Below are 22,085 nucleotides of genomic sequence, written 5' to 3'. Positions count from 1 at the left end.
CTTTTAATGAATGAAAAATAAATTAACCAGTGCAGTTTGTGTGGGCTAATCAGGGACAACACTTTTAAACTACACTAAATTTTTGATTAGAAACTACACCTTACTAACAGAAAAACAGATTAAAGCAATAAGCGTCATCCGTGATTAGCCTGTGTGGACTCTGCAGGATAATCTGGTCCAACACTTCCCGCATTAAGCCCAGTTTTGTCATGTAAGTACCCTCATAGACTGCAGATACTCCATGAGATGATACTGTTGTTTCATCGTGTCCACCAGTTTCCTGCAGACGCGCTCGTACTGGCGGTGAATGTGCGGGTACAGACTCTCCTGTAGGATCAGCTCCACTGGGCGCAGGCTGTCCATGTCTAGACTGTGCATCGTCCTGGAAAAACAGATGGATGAGGGAATTTATATCTTCTATCCGTGTAAATTCAACTCCAGACAAAAATGCTTATTGTTGCATATCAGGACTTTATCTTATTTGAAATAATGTTAAACTGAGGAAATGTGTTAACTTTAGCTATCAACAAATTAACATACATGATAAATATGTTTTTAAAATACAGAATATGTGAAAGATTTACAAGAAACAAGACTTTGTCAAGCAATATAAGTCCCCTACCGGCTCCACCATTGTCAGAAATTCCAGATTTTTTTGTATATAGATTTGTTGCCATAGCAACCAAATGTTTTTATTAAGGAACAAAATGAAATGACGTGCATAATTTTCATATTGCCATCTATCCATGTTTCAAGTTTCATGAAAAAATATTAAGAACTTTAAAAGTTATGGCAGGATCCAGAAAACCACCATTTTCAGCAGTATTTCTAGTCTATTTGTTGCCATAGCAACCAGAATTTTTGCCGTCAGAACGAAATGAAATGACGTACATAATGTCCATATTGCCATTTATCCATGTTTCAAGTTACATGAAAAAATATTAAGAACTTTAAAAGTTATCGCAGGATCCAGAAAACCACCATTTTCAGCAGTATGTCTAGTCTATTTGTTGCCATAGCAACCAGAATTTTCTACGTCGGAACGAAATGAAATGACGTGCATAACGTCCATATTGCCATCTATCCATGTTTCAAGTTTCATGAAAAAAATATTAAGAACTTTAATGTTATCACAGGATCCAGAAAAAACACCATTTTCAGCAGTATTTCTAGTCTATTTGTTGCCATAGCAACCATAATTTTTGACGTAGGAACGAAATGAAATGACGTGCATAATGTCCATATTGCCATCTACCCATGTTCCATGAAAAAATATAAAAAACTTTTAAAGCTATCGCAGGATCCAGAAAAGTGTGACAGATGGACAAAACCGGTAGGGGACTAATAAACAGAGCTGAAATCAACTGAGCCTTGTTCTGAGAAAACTGGGCTTAATGCATGTGCGTAAAGTGTCATCCCAGATTAGCCTGTGCACTCCGCACAAGCTAATCAGGAACGACATTTTCTGCCTAAATTTGATTTTCGGTAAGGAGTGACTTCCTTGAAACTAAAAATACCATAAAACTGGAAAGTGTCGTCCCTGATTAGCGTGTGAAGACTGCACAGACTAATCTGGGATGGCACTTTATGCACATGCATTAAGCCCAGTTTTCTCAAAACAAGGCTCAACTTATTGAGGTCGGTGCTCAATGCTTAAAGTTCTATACAAATTATACCATAACTGAAATGTTAAGTTAACTTCCATTTGTTTGATAATATTTCAGAAAGGTTCTTTGTTAAAACTGAAGTCAAGGCAGACTATGGCTGTTGTTTAACTGTTGTTTTGGTTGCTTATGTTTTATTATAATAAAGAATTAACAGTGTTCTGAACTACATGATATCAAGATCTTCAATAAAATACCACTTGTTTTGACATGGAAAGTTGTTTCACTTAAGTTTGATGTATATGTAAATAAGGAATATTTCTCAGTTCAAAAAATTGACAATTAAAAAAAATGTCTCAGATTCAAGATTAATACATGTATTGTATTCTAGTAATCAAAACAAGGGACAAAATTGTCACAAAACCAGGTTTTCATTGTGAAAAAAAAATCTGATAAAGGGAGAAAACTCAAACTGAACTTTTGAAATAAACAAACAAAATTAACCCAATTTGTAAGTTTGTTTTTAAAAAAAATCTATTTTTAGTCGTGGCGACCTTGACATTGGAGATATTGACGTGATTCTTTCGTGCGACACACCGTCCAATGATGGTGAACAAATGTGCCAAATGATTTTAAAATCTCACAATGAATGACATAGTTATGGCCAGGACAAGCTCATTTATGGCCATTTTTGACCTTTGAACTCAAAGTGTGACCTTGACCTTGGAGATATCGACGTAATTATTTCGCGCGACACACCGTCCAATGATGGTGAACAAATGTGCCAAATGATTTTAAAATCTGACAATGAACGACATAGTTATGGCTCGGACAAGCTCATTTATGGCCATTTTTGACCTTTGAACTCAAAGTGTGACCTTGACCTTGGAGATATCGACGTAATTATTTCGCGCGACACACCGTCCAATGATGGTGAACAAATGTGCCAAATGATTTTAAAATCTGACAATGAACGACATAGTTATGGCCCGGACAAGCTTGTTCCGCCAGCCCGCCAGCCAGCCAGCCCGCCAGCCAGCCCGCCCGCATTCGCCAATCTAATAACCAGTTTTTTCCTTCGGAAAACCTGGTTAATAAGTCTCATGACTTTGAAAATACAAGAAATAGTCATTTCCATTATGGATAATCATCAAAATTGGTAAAATCACAATCATTCCTACCGCAAAAAACTTTCTTCAAGTATCGAGTGAGATTGACTGGAAGTATTCATTAGATTCTTAAAATGCATCTTCAAGAAATCATCCTTTATTCCTTTCTCCTCCATCTGTCTTTCAATTTCAGGGGAGAAGACTCTGTACTCATCATGAGTTGTCTCCCTTGTTTGTTCTTCAGAAGTTGGGGATGATTTCATACCAAGATTTCTTTGCAAGGATGAGAGGAATTTCACAAACAGGTGTGTTTCCTTGAATTCTGAAATAAAACATAGTTGTTTTTCACTTCCAGATTTATACAGTTCCAAAGGCAAAGACTTAAGTACAGTTTTAACTGCAGAACTTTAATATTGACCCGTACAAAGAAAAATAAATGAAACAGTCTCTACATCAATATTAAAGTTTATGACTACCTGAATGTCAAGAGGTATTTTTTTTTTATCGGCTTAAGTTGTATCTACATTGTATTTAACCAATGTGTAAGATAGCCCTTGTGTAAGATAACAGTTCGAGAAATGTTCATTGTTTTCCTCTATGAATTAGGAATGGTAAAGTAAATTATAAACATAACTTTAAACTAAGCAATATTTAAATAACCCTCAAGTTCAAAAATAAAATAAACAAGAGATTTGTTTGTCAGAAACACAATGCCCCCTACTGCGCCGCTTTGATACATGTTATTTTACCTTTGACCTTGAAGGATGACCTTGACCTTGACCCACTCAAAATGTGCAACTCCATGAGATACACATGCATGACAAATATCAAGTTGGTATGTGAAGGGACATAGAAGTTATGAGCATTTTTCGAAACCTAAATGCGAAACCTAAATGCAAAGTGTGACGGAAGGGACAGACGGACGGACGGTCCGATCACTATATGCCCTCCTTCGGGGGCATAAAAAGTGAGACAAATCTTCAACAAATAAGTAATTCTAAAAAAAACAAAAGAAAACCTCAAATGAGTAGAAAAAACTATTTCTATTTTCACCTTGCAAGTCATCTGAACTACTTGAGCCAAGATTTTCTTCGGCCAACTTCCCCAGGCCTTCTAACATCTCCATGGACTTGCCAGTGAGGACTATTTTCTCCAACACAGGTTGGAGGAATTTGGGGGCCCAGTCCGCGGTCTTGTAGTCCGTGACCAAACGATCCTCTGCATTGTCAGGGTCAGCCATCATTGTGTGGAACATGAACGACTTCTCCCAGTATGTCTCGTCTAGAGAACGAATCTCGTTGTTTCTGTGTGGAATGGACACACGTCTAGAATACTTGAGCCTCTTTTTGGGAAAACTGGACTAAATGCATGTTTGTAAAGTGTTGTCCCAGATTAGCCTGTGCAGTTCCCACATAATGATCTGGAACGACACTTTACCCTAGACTATATTTTCTTTTAGAGGACACTTTCGTCAAAGAAAAACTTTCATAAAAGCTGAAAGTGTCGTCCCTACTCTAGGACAAGATTCACTCGCATGCATTAAGCCCATTTTCCCAGGAAAGGCTTATTGAGTGGAAAATAAACGACTCCTCCCAGTATGTGTCATCTAGAGAACCAAGCTTGTTGTTTTGGTGAAGAATTTATAGACTGATGGAAGACTTCACAAGAGCACCGCATAACGGATGCCACGTTCGGCTGCAAAAGCTTGTCAGAATTATTTTTATTTTTAGAGGTCACAGTGACCTTGACCTATGACCTGGTGACCCAAAATGGGTGTGGCGTGTAGAACTCATCAAGGTGAATCTACATATGAAGTTTCAAAGTTGTAGGTGGAAGAACTTTGATTTTAGAACCAATGTAAAGGTTTTAGCACTGCGCCGGCGGACAGCTGACAGCGGACGGCGGACGACGAGCAGGCTATGACAATACCTCGGGTTTTCTCCGAAAACAGCCTCGCTAAAAACCAAATCATGCATTTTTATATCCCTTTAATAGGGTTTATCCTTAAGGAACTCTATGAAAGTGATAAAATTACTTAAATCTATGTATTGGATATTTCCTGTTTAGGTTCTTTTATGTTTTAATAATTTAAACAAGTAAATTCTTTTTTTTTCAAATACAGTTGAAACCCACTGTCTCCAACTCTCGGGGACCGACAACAAAAAATCGAGCAATCCGGAATTCGAGCCAACCAATTTCTAATATATGTTTGTGTACTAACATAATTCTGCAACAGATTTGCATCTCCAGTTGAAGAGTATTCATACTGCCAAAAGTCTGTTCTACTTTCTGCGTTTAAATTAATAAAAATAATATATACAAATAGTTTTATAAATCAAACTTTAAATCAGTTACACTTACAGTCATAAACTGTATGACTTATACAGATATAATAAATAAATGTATATCATATCGGCACGTTTTTACATAGCACATTTACAGGTACATGTAAGAAACGGCACTAGAAAACAAACATGCATCAACACTATATACACATTGCTGAAATATTTAACATCACTGTATTCATTTATTCTTTAAAGAATGATATTGTGTAAGTCAGTGTTGTGTTAATGAGTTATTGTTGAGATACAAATATTTTTATTCCATCAAGTAGACATTGAACATGTTGGGAGTCTTCACACTCCTGGCGATATTTCTGTATTCAATTTATTGCTACCATGGCTCACTTCACCAATTTCTTCGGTGGTTGGTTTGGTGTGGCGTCTAATTGTTTTTTAACTCAAATCAATTAACGATTGAGTCGATGACATAGGTGCCTTTAATCAATCACTCCTAACCACTTAACAGCTTTTTGCGTACTGAAGCAAGTTTAAGCCAAACAAACAAAAGAACGTGTAAAAACTGTGATAGGGAATGTAAAAAGGGTTCGAGTCATCCAAGTATACGAGCCTCGTGAATTCGAGCCATCTGACATTAATAAATATGAATATATAGCAATAAAAAAATCGATGCTTCGAGGAAATCCCGGCCAAGCAAGTTCGAGTCATCGGATTTGACAGTATCATTTTCACATACTTTCAACTTAACTGAAGAATGATTTTGCTTGCATAAAATATTTGTTTACAGCCACAGTGTTTGTCAAACAGCAGGGCAATGCTGGCCCAATATCGCTCTTTAAATACTATATGATGCAAAAGTCAATGAATTCAACATGGCTGAAAAGGGCTTAAGTAAGATTTCATAACGACATTTTTCCAAGTTCTTTTGAATACTATGATAATTTGCTGAACTTAAATTAGTGGACTACTTGTTGGAGCTGACAAATAAATTAATGTCAGACCTTAACAACAGCTGTCACCATAAGATGACATATGCCCCCTATAAACGCTTTGATAAGAAGTCATGAGCATTTTTCGAAACCTAAACGCAGATTTCGAAACCTAAATGCCGACCCTAAGTTCAAGGTCAATGGGTAAACATTTTTGTGCGTATGGAAAGGCCTTGTTTATATACACATGCATACCAAAAATAAAGGTTATATCTCAAGGAACATAGAAGTTATGAGCATTTGTCGAAACCAAAACGCAGATTTCGAAACCTGAACGCGGACGCTAAGTTCAAGGTCAAGGTCACAGAGGCAAAAAAATTTGTGCGTATGGAAAGGCCTTTCCATATACATGTACACATGCACACCAGAAATGAAGGTTATATTTCAAGGGACATAGAAGTTATGAGCATTTTTAGAAACCTTAATGCAGATTATCAAACCTAAATGCGGACCCTAAGTTCAAGGTCAAGGTCACAGGGGTAAAAAAATTGTGCATATGGAAAGGCCTTGTCCATATACACATGCATACCAAATATGAAGGTTATATATCAAGGAACATAGAAGTTATGAAGCATTTTTCAAAACCTAAACTCAGATTTCGAAACCTAAACAAGGATCCTAAGTTCAAGGTCAAGGTCACAGGGGTAAAAATTGTGTGCGTATGGAAAGGCCTTGTCCATATACACATGCATACCAAATATGAAGGTTATTTCTCAAGGAACATAGAAGTTATGAGCATTTTTCAAAACCTAAACGCAGATTTCGAAACCTAAACGCAGACCCTAAGTTCAAGGTCAAGGTCACAGGGGTCAAAATTTGTGTGCGTATGAAAAGGCCTTGTCCATATACACGCGCATACCAAATATGAAGGTTATATCTCAAGGGACATAGAAGTTATGAGCATTTTTAGAAACCTTAAGGCAAAGTGTGACGGAAGGACGGACGGACGCTCTGATTACTATGCCCTCCTTTGGGGGCATAACAAAATTTTGACAAGCTTTCATTTATTCAAAACTGCACCCGCAGTCGAGCGTTGGCACCCGTTATGCAGTGCTCTACAGCTACTGACATACTTTGTATATTGGATATTCAAAGTAGTAAAATTACACTGATTACTAGTAAAAATGGTTAACATATTGTTTTTTTTATGGATAATCATCAATAGAAAATGGTAAAATTATCATATAAATCATAAAATTAGTGAATTATGAAGATAGTGCTTACACTTTGCGGTTATGTTTTTAAATACTAAAATTTATGAACATGCCTCTTTAACAGAATACTTGGATCAAGTTTAACCCTTTTACAGAATATGGTGTACCCTCCTTTTATCAGCAACATGTTTATCTGTATAAGCAGAGACGTAGATAACACTATGGGCACTCATACACAATTAACTGACTGAGTAATGTCCTGACCAAATTCACTACCACAATGTTCATCATAATCTGTATACCTAAAGGTAAACAGTATACGGGTCTGAAGATTTCTATACATATACTTTAGGTGGTAATGTTATAATTGGTAAAATCGTGCAGTGAATTTAGTGGTAATTAAAGAGAACAATGAACACAAACAGTCGATTAGAGCAAACCAAGAATAGATGCTCTCCATAAGAAGACAAATTTGTTCAGAGCTTTATTCAAATTATACTACAGGTAAATGGCATTCGGATTTATCAAATTTAAACAATGCAATTAAAATGAAAAACAAAAATCTAATAAAAACAACCAATTATTAATTGTTTGTCGTTAGATTCTGATAGCTTCTTAATTTGAATTTATCGTATTTCAAAGGCCATCTTTAAATACCAGTAATCAGTGTGTTTTTTTTTCAAAACTGGAGGCGAATTAAATCGCTAAATACAACAATGCGGCATGTGATTTATTTTAATTGACACATTACAATTATGTGATAATACCGCATACATTTTCATTTTAATAATACATAACAGTTTATTTGTTTCAAATCGCACAAACTGAAACGCGAAAGCATGTTTCAGAAATGTTGATAAGCGTATTAACTACCGTGGCTACCGACAAACAAACAGTTGCGCGCTTATCTCGCCAAAACCCGCGACATGGGAGAGTTTGCCAAAATTTGGCTAGCTGCTTATCTCTGTTATCTACGTCTCTGGTACACAGCCGTTAATCAAGTGCACAACCTCTTTTTTCAGATGCATTAATCAATGAGCCAATGCAACTTCCGAGGTGGAGCTGAGGTCGGATGTTTTAAAATTTCATGGATAATTGTACAGGGTGATTAGTTTTTTTATGTTTTTTCAACGTATTTCGCATTATTTAAACAATCGGGCAATGTAGTGCGATTCAGCGAAGATGAGTTCATCCAAAAATGTACAGAAACATACATTCTTAACCCATTTAAAAACGTGAGAACCTTTATTAGTTGTTGCATGGTGGAGTTTTAAAAAGCTTTTCGATGAGTTTTTGCTATGTGAAGAGCAAATTTGCACCCAATTAAACCGCTAACGGCATCAAACGATTGCGTACAGCATACATTAGATGCTGCATGCACAAAAACATTTGCTTCTTGCCGACGTAGTAGATAATTTTGCATTTTTTCAAAAAGAGATGGAGCCAATGCTAGGGAGATGGCGCTAATGATAGGAGGTGGCGCCAATGCAGGATGTATCCATTAACAGTCGTGTCACAATGACATTATAACATGACGTACATTTGATTGATAATGTTATTTGTTGTATTTACTTTACTTTTCAACGTACATTTGAAGGCCAAAATCTTAACAGAACATAAACACATTCTATAAAAAGATGTAGTTTTTAAAATATATAAGTGATCAACTCAACTAAGAAGTCACCAACATGAACAAGAGCACCGCCTTGCGGGTGCAGACCGCTCATATATTTTCTTTTTAAAGGTGAAGGGACTCTCATTTTCAATCACAAAGGAGGGAGAGGTGGAGTGAAGAGGGGTGTATAGTGTATGGGTGTGGACATTTATTACATTATTTTCCAAAAATGCGAAAGAAAATGAAAAAAAAAATCGGGGGGGGGGGGGGGGGGGATTTGGATGGTATTTCAAACATAAAATAATAAAATAAATATTTGTGTATTTTAACCATTTCAAAAAAAAAAGAAATTTGGAGGGGGGGTGGGGGGGGGGGGGGTGTATAGTGTGAGGGTGTGGTGGTCATTTGTGAATGATTTAAAAAAAAAAAAAAAAAAAATTATAGGGGGGGGATTTGGGTGGGGGAGGGGGGGGGATTCTACGGTGCGATGGTTGGACGGTATTTCAAAAATAAAATAATAAAAAATAAATATTTGTGTTTTTTAACAGTTTCAAAAAAAATAATTTGGGGAGGGGGTGGGGTGGGGGGGGGGGTATAGTGTGAGGGTGTGGTGGTCTTTTGTGAGATGAAAAAAAAAAAAAAAATAGGGGGGGGGGATTCGGGGGGGGGGGGAGGGCACGGGGGATGGTTTGGGTGGAGTCTATTGTGGTATGTCAGGTAAGAGTAGTTTTGTCAAAGTATCAATCAAATCTAATCATAAATAAAGAAGTTATCGCAATTTTAGCAATATTTAATAATTTGACCTTGAGAGTCAAGGTCATTCAAAGGTCAAGGTAAAATTCAACTTGCCAGGTACAGTAACCGTCATGATAGCATGAAAGTGTTTGAAGTATGAAAGCAATAGCCTTGATAGTTAAGAAGTAAAGTGGATCGAAACACAAAATTTAACCATATATTCAAAGTTACTAAGTCAAAAAAGGGCCATAATTCCGTAAAAATGACAACCAGAGTTATGCAACTTGTCCTTTTACTGTACCCTTAAGATAATTTGCAAGTGTTCCAAGTATGAAAGCAATATTTATGATACTTTAGGGGTAAAGTGAACCAAAACACAAAACTTTACCAAATTTTCTAAGTATAAAGGGCCCATAATTCCGTCCAAATGCCAGTCAGAGTTACATAACTTTGCCTGCACAGTCCCCTTATGATAGTTAATAAGTGTTGCAAGTATGAAAGCAATAGCTTTGATACTTTAGGAATAAAGTGGACCTAAACACAAAACTTAACCAAATTTTAAATTTTCTTAGTATAAAAAGGGCACATAATTCTGTCAAAATGCCAGTCAGATTTACATTACTTTGCCTGCACAGTCCGCTTATAATAGTCAGAAAGTGTTGCAAGTATGAAAGCAATAGCTTTGATACTTACGGAATAAAATGGACCTAAACACAAAACTTAACCAAAATTTTCAATTTTCTAAGTATAAAAAGGGCACATAATTCTGTCAAAATGCACGCCAGAGTTATCTAACTTTGCCTGCCCAGTCCCCTCCTGATAGTAAGTAAGTGTACCAAGTTTGAATGCAGTAGCATTGATACTTTCTGAGAAAAGTGGACCTAAACGCAAAACTTAACCAAAATTTTCAATTTTCTAAGTATAAAAAGGGCACATAATTCTGTCAAATTGCATGCCAGAGTTATCTAACTTTGCCTGCCCAGTCCTCTCATGATAGTAGGTAAGTGTACCAAGTTTGAATGCAATAGCATTGATACTTTCTGAGAAAAGTGGACCTAAACGCAAAACTTAACCGGACGCCAACGCCGCCGACGCAGACGCCGACGCCAAGGTGATGACAATAGCTCATAATTTTTTTTCAAATAAAATGTATTGTACGATATATACCAACAATTTATAATACTTAATGAAACCAATTGCTTTATGTTCAATATTATCAAAATAATTCATCAACAAAATTGTGTATACAGTATGATAAATCACGAAATAAATATAAGATAATACTTCTTCTTGAAACGATGATTTGTGTCCCTTAATCCAAATGCTTACTTTAATGAAAGGCCAAGGTCAACGAATGTTAATTAGGCTCGTATATGTTGTTTTTCCCACTATCCACTCCATAAAAATGAAGATAGCTCGGTCTGTTTCTGTTAACTTTTATATAATACATGTTAAATGTTTTAATCTTACAAAGACGAACGTTTAAATCCATCAAGACAGTACGTTTTCTAATGTAAAACGCACGCGAATCAAATATGCTGAAGAAGTCAACTTCCAAAAAAAAATAATGTAAGTCCTGTAAACATAATAGATTCAATTACATAACATATTTCGCTTTAATATAGCTAGTAATATGCATTGGCGCCACCTCCTATTCTGAGCGCCATCTCTTTGGCATTGGCTCCATCTCTTTTTGAAAAATTAAAATTCATCTATTACATCGGCTAGAAGCCGATGTTTTTGTGCACGTAGAGGTTCAAAGCAATCGTTTTATGAGCGACTAAATTGGCTGGGAATTTTCTCGTCACACAGGCAAAAGACATGGATTTGCTTTTGCGAATTCTACCATGCCACAACTTATAAAGGTCCTCGCCTTTCCAAATGGGTTGTGATTGTATGATTCTGTACATATTTGGATGTATTAATAATCGCTGAATCGCACTACATTGGCCGATTTAAAAAAAAAAAAAGTGAAATATGTTGAAAAAAACATATATAACCCATTCACCCTGTAAAATTATACGTTTATTTTCAAAACATCCGGGCCTGAGCGCCACCTAGGAAGTAGCATTTGCTCATTTATTAATGCATCTCAAAAAGAGGTGGCGCGCGTGATTAACGGCCGTGTGGTATAACTGATCATTTTGTTACTTGATTATGGATTTTATACTTGTATATTGAAAGTGGATAGTGGTTTTAAATACCAAACAGGAGTCAACCTTTACGAGTTCGACATTTTATAATAATTTATCTTTATTCAACATAACCTAGTTTTGATAACACTCATTGTATTCCATGAAACGAGTCAAAATCGTTGTGAATAAAGAACTCTTCCCAGTACCCATTGAAAATGGCATGTTCTTTCAGTGCGGGAACCGGATTTTGAAGGCCTTTGCAAACAGTTTAGATCCAGATGAGCCACAGAACGTGGCGTCTCATCAGGATCCAAACTGTTTGCTATTCTGATAGTACTCTTTGAAAAAAATCGAAGAAAATGCTAATTTTAGAAATTCAGCAGACGACATTTTAGCAGACGACAAATTTCCCAGCATGCAAAGGGTTAAATGCAGTTCATAAAAATTCCGATTTAATTAAAGACTAATCGTGTTTTCCTTGCGGAAGTAAAAATATCTAAACAAGTGCTGATTTATTTTGTGAAACATGTTTGAAGTGTTTTTGCACTAAATGTGTTTATCATCATGATCAAGTATATGTGAACCATTTGACATATGAGAGAGAAGAAACAAATAAATGGCCTCTAGCAAAGAAAATGGAAGTTTTGCTGATGCAATGTGATATTCACAACAACGAGAAGCTTAAAATGTTCTGCCAGGAGCACAGTAAGCTCTGCTGCTCTGATTGTGTTTTACAGAATCACAGGTAAGTGACACTCAGTCATACAGTTACATGTAGTAATACGATCACTTGATGACATTCATAAACAAGAGAGCAAAGATGGTACTTAAAGGCTCACCTGAGTTGAGTTTAAGGTCACCAATTGTTGAAGATTGTAGCTAATGAGACATGTTAAACACTCTGTCTCCTTATCAATTGTTTGTTGTAAGTTGTTTTGCAATTGAACGATAAAGGAATAGCCGGGACAAGCTGTTTTATTGCCAAATTTGACCTATGGCCTCTAAGTATGAGCCTGACCTCTGAGGTAGGGAGAATGGTTTTGCACATGAAATACCATGTCCTCAGTGTTGTCATTAGTGGTAAGATAACTAACAAAGCATGATGAATGACAAAGTTTAGTACGAATCAGCTTTTTTTATGGCTAAATTTTTTCTTTGAAAGTAACCTTGACATTTTAGGTGGATAGATAAGTTAAACCTTGAGACAAGTCTATAGGAGGTTTTTGTGTGACGTCACAATATGGGATTTATCGTTACTTAAAATAGATTGGCCTTCAACACTCTCGATCGCGGCCATTTACATCGTATTAGAGTTAAGGTCGTCGGAAGACTAAATACTTACAATTTCACACAAACAAACTATAAATACACATATTCTTTTTAAAGTAAGACTTTAATAAATGATATTTCAAAAATAATAAAACATAATAATTTGATTATAATTATAAGTGGTGTGAATGCGATGCGGTTCATCAAATGCAAACAATAGCAAAATGGCCACAGTTTTGATGGCCAAAATTCAAGCATGCGCAAATGTGACGTCATTATCGGAATCCCCGAAACCTCCTATTATGATGAATTGTACTTGTGCCATGAGGTAGATTGATAAGTGTAACCTTGCGAAAGGTCGTATTATGATTGCATTTTCACTATGAGGTAGATATTGTCTAGCTTTCACTATGAGGTTGATATTGTCCAGATAAACATCCTGTTCAAGTTTCATTAATATTGGATTAAAAATATGGACTCTATAGTGGTAACAAGCTAAAGGGCGATGACGCACATTGCATGATGACGGACATAGCGTAGTCACAATTATTCACTAAGACTTCTTCTTGATCAGGTAAGCAAAAGATTACGTTAATATCATTTGCATCAATCAAATATCAAAATTACGTAAAAGTTAATAGATCATTTGTTTAATGCATTTGAATAGTATTTGTAATCAAATGTTCAAGTTATAAAAATATTTAAGATCATTTTTGATAAACATCTAAGTTACAAAATGGGACATTGACTGTTTGTAATTTACACTCTTTATTCATAGGGGACTACCCTAAGTTAAATTTGTAAATACACCCCCTGCTTTGAACAATTAAGAAATTGAACCTTTTTTAAGTTTTATTTCACCTAGATATGTTATATGTCAAGTTGATTATAACGAATGATTTCGCTATTTCAGACAGCTTACCAATTTGGCTCTTATTTCTGAATCAGTCAACAAGCTGTCAGTTGACATGCAGCAATTGTCAAACAAGATTCAAACAATTCTTGATGAACTAGATAAGTTTAAGAAAACACAAGAGGCCAACATTCTGTCATTGGATAGATCCTATACAGAACAACTACAAGAAATCAGAGAGCAGCGTAAGAAGTTAAATACTGCTTTAGGATGTCCTAGAAAATACAACCTTGAAAGAAATGGATGAAATTAGGACCAAACTGCTAATCTCTCTCAAGAAAGACGTTGACAACTGCAGCAGACTGAAGGATGAACTTCAACAGCTAGATGAAGCTGTACAGGGCCTTTATGATAAGTGCAATAAAGAAATGGAAATCATAGCCAACAGAAAATGTCTGGACAAAATGCAGGTGTCTGAGTCCTATCTGAAGGAGAACCATGTTAAGGTGCAGAGTTCAATAATATTAAAGGCAAACATTAAGATTGAGCAGTACCTGTCTAAACAGGCAAGTCTAGGGAGGATTATAGACAGCATGCAATCACTCGCACAGGAGATGAATCCAGACCAGGTGTTGACTGTGAAGAGGAAGTCCACGTATCAGGGTAAAATATCAAGAGACAGTTTTTGGAATTGCCATCAAAAGCGTTTGTAGCCTTCCTGGTGGTCAAGTAGTTATTGGGGATTCTGAAAATAATAGAGTGAAGATATTGAACAAACATTACAAAGTGTCCTGTCATTGTGATGTGCCTGGTTGTCCAATGGACATTTGCCTAATTACATCCAGTGAGGTGGCTGTTTCTCTTGGTGATGGTGGTGTGCAGTTTATGTCTGTGAGCAATTGGCAGCTGGTGAAGGGTAGGAAGTTACAGTTTTCACATGATGCTGTTGGAATTGCCTACCATCAAGAAGTGTTGTATATCACCTCTTGCACTGGTCTCAACCACTACACATTGACTGGGACACTTGTGAAAAAGCTTTATGAGGATAAAGGAGGTCACAAATCAGGTAAATGTAATGTAAATATGTTTTAATAGTGTACATACTGAACATATTTTTGATTATTTTATATACATGCCTCAATATTTAAACTTTAAATTTAATCACCACTCAGGATATTCCAAACTCTAATGAACTTTTATGAGATTATTTTCAGATTTGTTTACTTTGTTTAATGCTTATCTGTTACTATATAGCATGTTAGATGTATTGTGCAGTGTACAAATGTGCAGTTAGTCCTGCTGGTGACAGGATCTTTGTCACGAACTATGATCACCACAAACTCATCATTCTGGCTACCGATTGCACCCTGATAACTTCCTTCACAGACCCTGATCTACAAGGCCCATTGGATGTTCATGTCACACCTGCAGGACAAGTATTTGTCTGTGGATCCGACTCCCACACTGTCATACAGGTTGATCATGCGGGAAGAAAGAAACTGGCCACACTGGCTTCACAGAAAGATGGACTGAGCTACCCACTGTCAGTCTGCTACAACACCATAAGTGACCAGATCATTGTGGGACTCAATGCTGATAACATCATCGTTATGGATTTGCAATACTGTGGAAAAAAAAACTTGAAAATGTAACATTCGTGTTTTCTCTGAATGGCACATTTGGTCATAGTAGTTTATATCAAGGTCAGGAAAAAACATACTTTATTTTGAAAATAAGTTGATTTTATGCTCTAAAACATTTCAAGCTAACATGTACATGTATGAACATTGTCACGTAATCTTGAATGTGTAGAAAATGTTTGTTGACATTTTTTATTTATTTAATAGAACTACAAGAAAACTCTTTTGAACTAATCAAAACTGTAAATCTCTGTGTTGCTTTCTGTCGTCGCACAAAACGAAAATTTAGAATGAAATAAAACAAAATTGCCATTGTAACATCCTGTTTCATGGGACAAGAATCAGAGAGAAAGAATATAACTGACAAGGCACAATAGAACCTGACCCATAGTAAATAAATTCCACTGCTGTAAAAAGAAAGTTGTTGTGTCAAAATTGAGTGAAGCCAACACCCAACTGTGGCTAAAAAAAAACATTTAAGTATCTGCCCAACTGTCAAAAGACATGTTAGTGGCCCAGAAGTCTTTATATGAACTGTGATTCAACAGGCAAAGACCCAGGAAAAAGGGCAAAAACCATACAAAAAAACGTTGTTCATTTGCATCTGCAATCCATACAAACCTGCAACCAGTGATCAGGAATCCTGGAATATCACCGGAATTCGAAAAAAACTAGAAGACTCAGTTTTGGGAAACAAGTAACTAGAAGACTCAGTTTTGGGAAACAAGTAACTAGAAGACTCAGTTTTGGGGAAACAAGTAACTAGAAGACTCAGTTTTGGGAAACAAGTACATGTTTGTAACTAGAAGACTCAGTTTTGGGAAACAAGTATATGTTTGTAACTAGAAGACTCAGTTTTGGGAAACAAGTAACTTTAAGACTCAGTTTTGGAAAACAAGTAACTTTCACAATTTTAGAAAGTTTGCAACTGATTTTTCCACAATTATGAACAGCGTGTGTCTCATTTTTTCACAAAATGGGGGAGGGGCCATGGTCGCTTCACAAAAAAATACAAAAAAGCTCTAGACAGTACCATCAGTAAAGTTTATGGCTTCTGGTGTGAACATATGTATGGACGCATAAACCGGACCAATCTGGGCACCGTTTGATAAACGATCATGAGACAATTTTAACTTACAAGAGAATTTTGTAATCTTTATAAGAACAGGAACTTAGCTTGCCATGCTCATCAAATATACATGTATACGGCACTAGAGATGCCAATACAATTAATTAAGTACTGAAAATTTAGAATCATATGATACAAACTTAGCAATTATGCATCGTCATAAAATGTATCATATCGTATATGTGTACTAAGATGTTTATTGAAACGGCCCCCTTGACTTTACAGTGGTGAAATTCCAGTGTCTTTTAAATGTTGTATAGAGCAATTGCAAAAAAAGTGTGGCATATCAAATCACATATCTGGCTTGCTATGCACTTGGAAATAAAAAAATGTTGCATGAGAATTTAATGACCTATTGATGTGCCTTCTGCAGAATATCTATTATGAAAAATAATCGAACCATACAGTTTGTTAACAGGCCAAATATCGTGATTTACCTCAATATGTCATGACGATAAACTTGAGTTAACACAGTTAAAATTAAATATAATAGAAATAAAAGTATACACTGTCCCAATACCAATAATTTTAACATTTAAAAAAAAACAAGAGTTCCATATGCCCCCCAAACAGGGCTTTGAACTTGTCGCCCCAATTTCAATAGGAGTCATCAACTGTACAAGGCCTATGCACATGTGAAGTATCAAGCCAAACGGTCAATTTTTTGACAAGTTATTGATTGGAAACGATTTTAACACTTGTTGTGACAGTGACCTTGACCTTTGACCCAAATTTCAATAAGGGTCATCTACTCTCCATGGCTAATGCACCTGGGAAGTATCAAGCATATCCATCGATTTGTTAACGAGTTACTGATCAGAAACAATTTTCCCACTTATTGTGACAGTGACCATGACCTTTGACCTAGTGACCCTAATTTCAATAGGGGTTATCTACTAGTCCAAGTCCAATGCACATGTGAAGTATCAAGCCAATCCGTCAATTTGTTGAGTTATTGATCGGAAACGATTTGCACACTTATTGTGTCAGTGACCTTTGACAAAGTGACCGCATTTCAATAGGGGTCATCTACTGCTCAAGGCCAATTGAAATGTGAAGTATCAAGCCAATCGGTAATTTCATTGACGAGTTATTGATCGGAAACAAACTGGTCTACTGACAGACAGACAGACCAACATCCAGCGAAACAATATACACCCTCTTCTTTGAAGGGGGGCATAATTATGACAGTTTTTATGTTAAACATGAAAATGTGTGATATTTTCGCATTGTTCAGGACACAATTGGGCTTAATGCATGCGCGCAAAGTGTTGTCCCAGACTAGCATGTGTGGTCCGCACAGGTAAATCAGGGACGACATTTTCCGCCAAAACTGGAATTTAGTTTAGAAGAGACTTTAAACAAACATTCCATAAAAGCCAAAAGTGTTATCCCTGATAAGCCTGTGCAGACTGCACATGCATTAAGCCCTTTTTCAAAGAGCAAGGCTCATTTTCGTCTCTTACCTTACGTACACTTACCGTTGTATGATGAACTCAGCACAGGGGTCAGACAGGTTGCCATGGGAGATCCAGGTGTCAATGATGTTGATGTAGGGGTGGCACGTCTGAACCCAGATTGGCAACAGCAGCTTCACCTGTAACACATGTCACAGTGGGAGTGTTTGTATCACACACAGCTGTGGGAGTGTTTGCAACAATATAGCACCTTTACATTTATTATTGGAAATTCAAAATGGTGAAAATGAATGCAAAAGTCAAATATTTTCCAGCGGGAGCCCATGGACAGTACATTTTTTTTCCTATGAGAAAACCAAAACAGCAAGGGTCTGAGGAGATTTATGAACATTATCAAACCTGTAGACACTTTGTGAATTAGTTAACATACCCACCATCTCAAGGGAATCGTAGCTGTGACCAATGGCGGTTCCAGTGTCCCCCTCCACAACTGTCATATCAAACAGAGTGTCCACTCCAAGCAGGGTGTCGTACAGAGTGGTCAGCAGGAGAGTGGCGCGCTGGCTGGTCAGTCGCAGTGCCCTCCCCTGGTGGACGCCACGCATGTACACCATGCACAGCACTGCGACCTTCTGCATGAGTGGCTCAACCTCCAGCCAAACAGAGGTCAGGGTCATTATCTCTTCTGTAATGCAAAGAAAAGACATTTGAGTAGTGCTCTGCGAAAACAGGGTTTAATGCATTTCCAAAAAGTGTCATCCTAGATAGGCCTGTGCAGTCAGCTCAATCTTATCAGGGACAACATTTTGCACATAAACCGGAATTGGGCTAAAATGAGAATTCCTTTTTTTTTTAAATAGCAGAAAGTGTCGTCAACTTTGATCAAGCCAGATGGCGGTACAGGTCATTACCTTTATTTAATTAAAAGCCAGACATTTAGTTTTTCATAAGGACATATATGTGAGCTGCGTTTTGGGAAAAACTGCGCTTAATGCAAGTGCATTAAGTGTTACCCAAGGTTAGTCTGTGCGGACTCAGGGATGACACTAACCGCTTTATGGGGAAGGAGGTCTCTTCTTAGAGAAAATGCAGAAAGTGTTGTCCCAGATAAGTCTATGCAGGTCTTCTCTGAGACAATACTTTACAAACATGCATTAAGCCCTGTTATCCCAGAATGAGGCTGTAAAACTGATTAAAACAATCTCTAATACATTTTCATCACTACATCAGTTATGTTCACAGGCAACAATATCTAGAATATGTACATCACTTGGGATAAAAAAGAAGTGTTTTGCATTTCTTTGTTACCTTATGATAAAATATGACATTTCTGCAGTGAAATCACAGCAGTGAAAAGAAAACTAATTGTTATTTTCACCGGTGAAAATAACACATTTTCGTGACTACTTCTTCTATTTTTAGATTATCATATCAAGATTATCATATTTTTTTATGATCACGAGTGAATTAAAAGTGGTATTCCGCCGAATCCAACAAATTTTCTTTTTTTAATGCTTTTTTCACTATTAATTTACATTGTAAAAGAGTTTAACTGGAGAATTTTGCTGGAATAATGACGTCATTTTGTGAATTGAAATGCATTGAGGCACGCCACGGGAGAAAGGGTAACTCCTCAGCGAAAGGGAAACAGCTGTTAATTATTTTCTTGAAAAGGGGGCATAAATGAAACAGAAAATTTGTTCATGTCAGTGTAAGATCGTTTGTTTTTTCACTCATGATCATAGAAAAATAATATTTTCTATGATCACTCGCGAAATAACAAACGATCTTACACTGACAAGAACAAATATCCTCTATATCTTCTAGTTGTTTTGATGATGCTTTAATCACTTGATAAATCTTGAACTACAACACAAACTCCACAAACTTAGTATGCAGAAAAACCAACCAACCAAAAAAAACTAAATAGTTTGCATGTAAAATGTGTGAACATAAATTCCTGGTGACTTATCAATGACAATGTTCATTGACGTAAACATGACATTTATTATTGACTTAACAATGACATTTAAAATTGACTTAAAAATGACAGTGTTAATTGACTTAAAAATGACAAAAGTAATTGGCCTAAAAATAACTGTGTTAATTTGAATTCCCCAGTACTTCAGTACATTGCCATCCCACAGTTTGACTGTATACCAGTGTACCTTGCTTGATGAGGCGATGTTCTATCGCTACCATCTGTGACTTCATCTGCTGTAGGAACGCTGCTACAGACGTTGTAAAGGACTGGTAGGTCTGACATGTCTCACCCTGCTTGCCATGGAAACTCTCCTCAACAAAGTTCTAGAAAACACAGGATTTGTATAAAATATGGTAATTCTCATACATATGAGTCTCACTCCAGTGAAACCAACATTAATGCATGTATGTAAAGTGTTGTCCCAGATTAGCCTATGCAGTGCACACAGGCTAATCTGGGACAACACTTTCTGCTTTTACTGAATTTTTGTTTATAGAAAGTGTCTTCTAACAAAAATCCACTCTAAACAGACAGTGTTGTCCTTAATAAGCCTGTGCTGACTACACAGGCTAATCTGGGCTGACACTTAATGCACAGGCATAAAGCCAGGTTTTCATAAGGGTCTCATATGTTTACGGTAATTCTAAAACATATACTTGAATTCCCTTTTTCTAACTCAATATCTCAATATATGATAAACATCGTTATTTGTATTCCTGTTTTTATATATATTATGTGTTTATTTATTCTTTTTTACACAGAACAAATTCCAATCTTTTCTGATATATTTCGCCTAAATAGGCTTTTTCAAAGTTTGTTTAACAAATTAACTACATTTTCTTTCTGTTTCTCAATAAAAACAATTATTTTATTTTTTTTATTTATTACAAAATAGATTTTTTTTTTTTCTTTTTTTAGAATTGTTTTTGTTGAGAAACAATTATTAATCTGTGTAAGTCTATAACGATGTTTTAAATCGTTGTTGACTCCATAATAGCTTACAAACATGCACTGAACCAAACAAATGTCTGTGCGTAGGTTGGCTACTGACAATAGCAAAACCAAATAATTAAGAAATAATTTGTGTACGTTATACTGTTGTCAAATAACCCATGGCCGAAGCACAAGTGATTTGAAACCACGCATCTAATTTTACTGTCGTGGGTTATTCAACAACAAACTGTAAAGTACACGAATAATTTTGATTCTAACACGTTTTTTACTAAAGATTTATACACTGTACATTATTTTTCTTGTGTACTATTTTATGTGATGTTCCGCCCATAAGAATAACTTTTGGCTGTTCTGTCGATAAGATCCTGCGACTTTCATTCATAATTATATCACCGGATTATTAAGCTGGTGGAAAATGTATCGGCATGTATTGTTTAGTTACAGCGCTTGCTTTCAGTGTATAAGGTCCGCCCATAATTATTGCAGAATAACCCATAGACGATTTTCTTCTTTGTTTATATGAAAGTTTTGACGTGCCGTGTTAGAATCGTTTTTTACTTCTATCTCAGATATTTTTTAATTCATTACAGTTTACAGTGATAACAATACATTACAATCGCAATATATTGTTTTGTATCACATGCACGTCAATCAGGGTTGGCATATTGACCGGTCAATTGAGTATTGACCGGGCCGGCGGTCAATACCCGGTAAAAACCGGTCATTACTGGTCAATACTGGTCAATACTGGTCGATTGAAAATTGTAGAATGTAAACATCACAAAGGAGCTGTTTTACATTAAATCAATAATTACATGTATTCTGTAATTGATAAACTTTGTTTGAGTCATTTATTGTAAAAAAAATCTTTTAAGTTGTAAAAAAGTAAATCTTTATTATTTATGGAAATGGCCTCAAATATATAAGGACTCCGGCAATATCTTTATCTCGGTGTATCACATCTGTTACTAAAGTATTATTACTATTGTAGTTACCATAGTATTTCACTTATCTATTGATATATCTATTTGATAAGCAGATGGACAAACAGAACTCTTGTGTTTTCTAGGGTCATAAATCTGGCCCCTAAGCCTTAATTGGTAATAAAATCCATGCAGTTTTATGTCTCTGATATTGACAATGATGCAAATCTGCCCTAAGGCTATTTCAGATCACTCACACAAAAGAAGATTACTT

The 22,085-nt window shown here is 36.1% G+C and overlaps 1 protein-coding gene across 2 annotated transcripts in view; it reads right to left on the bottom strand.

Moving 5' to 3' along the window:
• LOC127853614 (gamma-tubulin complex component 5-like) overlaps positions 1–22,085 on the bottom strand; it is a 52,731-nt gene that overhangs the window by 10,448 nt on the left and 20,198 nt on the right. For both annotated transcript variants that reach the window (XM_052388281.1, XM_052388282.1), the window contains exons 10-15: positions 20,119–20,257; positions 18,385–18,635; positions 18,014–18,129; positions 3,767–4,017; positions 2,786–3,035; positions 220–382 (exon numbers count right to left, since the gene is read on the bottom strand). In XM_052388281.1, the coding sequence (XP_052244241.1) occupies positions 220–382; positions 2,786–3,035; positions 3,767–4,017; positions 18,014–18,129; positions 18,385–18,635; positions 20,119–20,257 (1,170 nt within the window). The remainder of the gene's footprint in view (positions 1–219; positions 383–2,785; positions 3,036–3,766; positions 4,018–18,013; positions 18,130–18,384; positions 18,636–20,118; positions 20,258–22,085) is intronic.

The sequence above is a fragment of the Dreissena polymorpha genome, chromosome 12, assembly GCF_020536995.1.
Source record: "Dreissena polymorpha isolate Duluth1 chromosome 12, UMN_Dpol_1.0, whole genome shotgun sequence".
Taxonomy (NCBI): domain Eukaryota; kingdom Metazoa; phylum Mollusca; class Bivalvia; order Myida; family Dreissenidae; genus Dreissena; species Dreissena polymorpha.
Note: the sequence above shows the minus strand (reverse complement) of the source record. Positions and strands in the feature narration are given on the sequence as shown.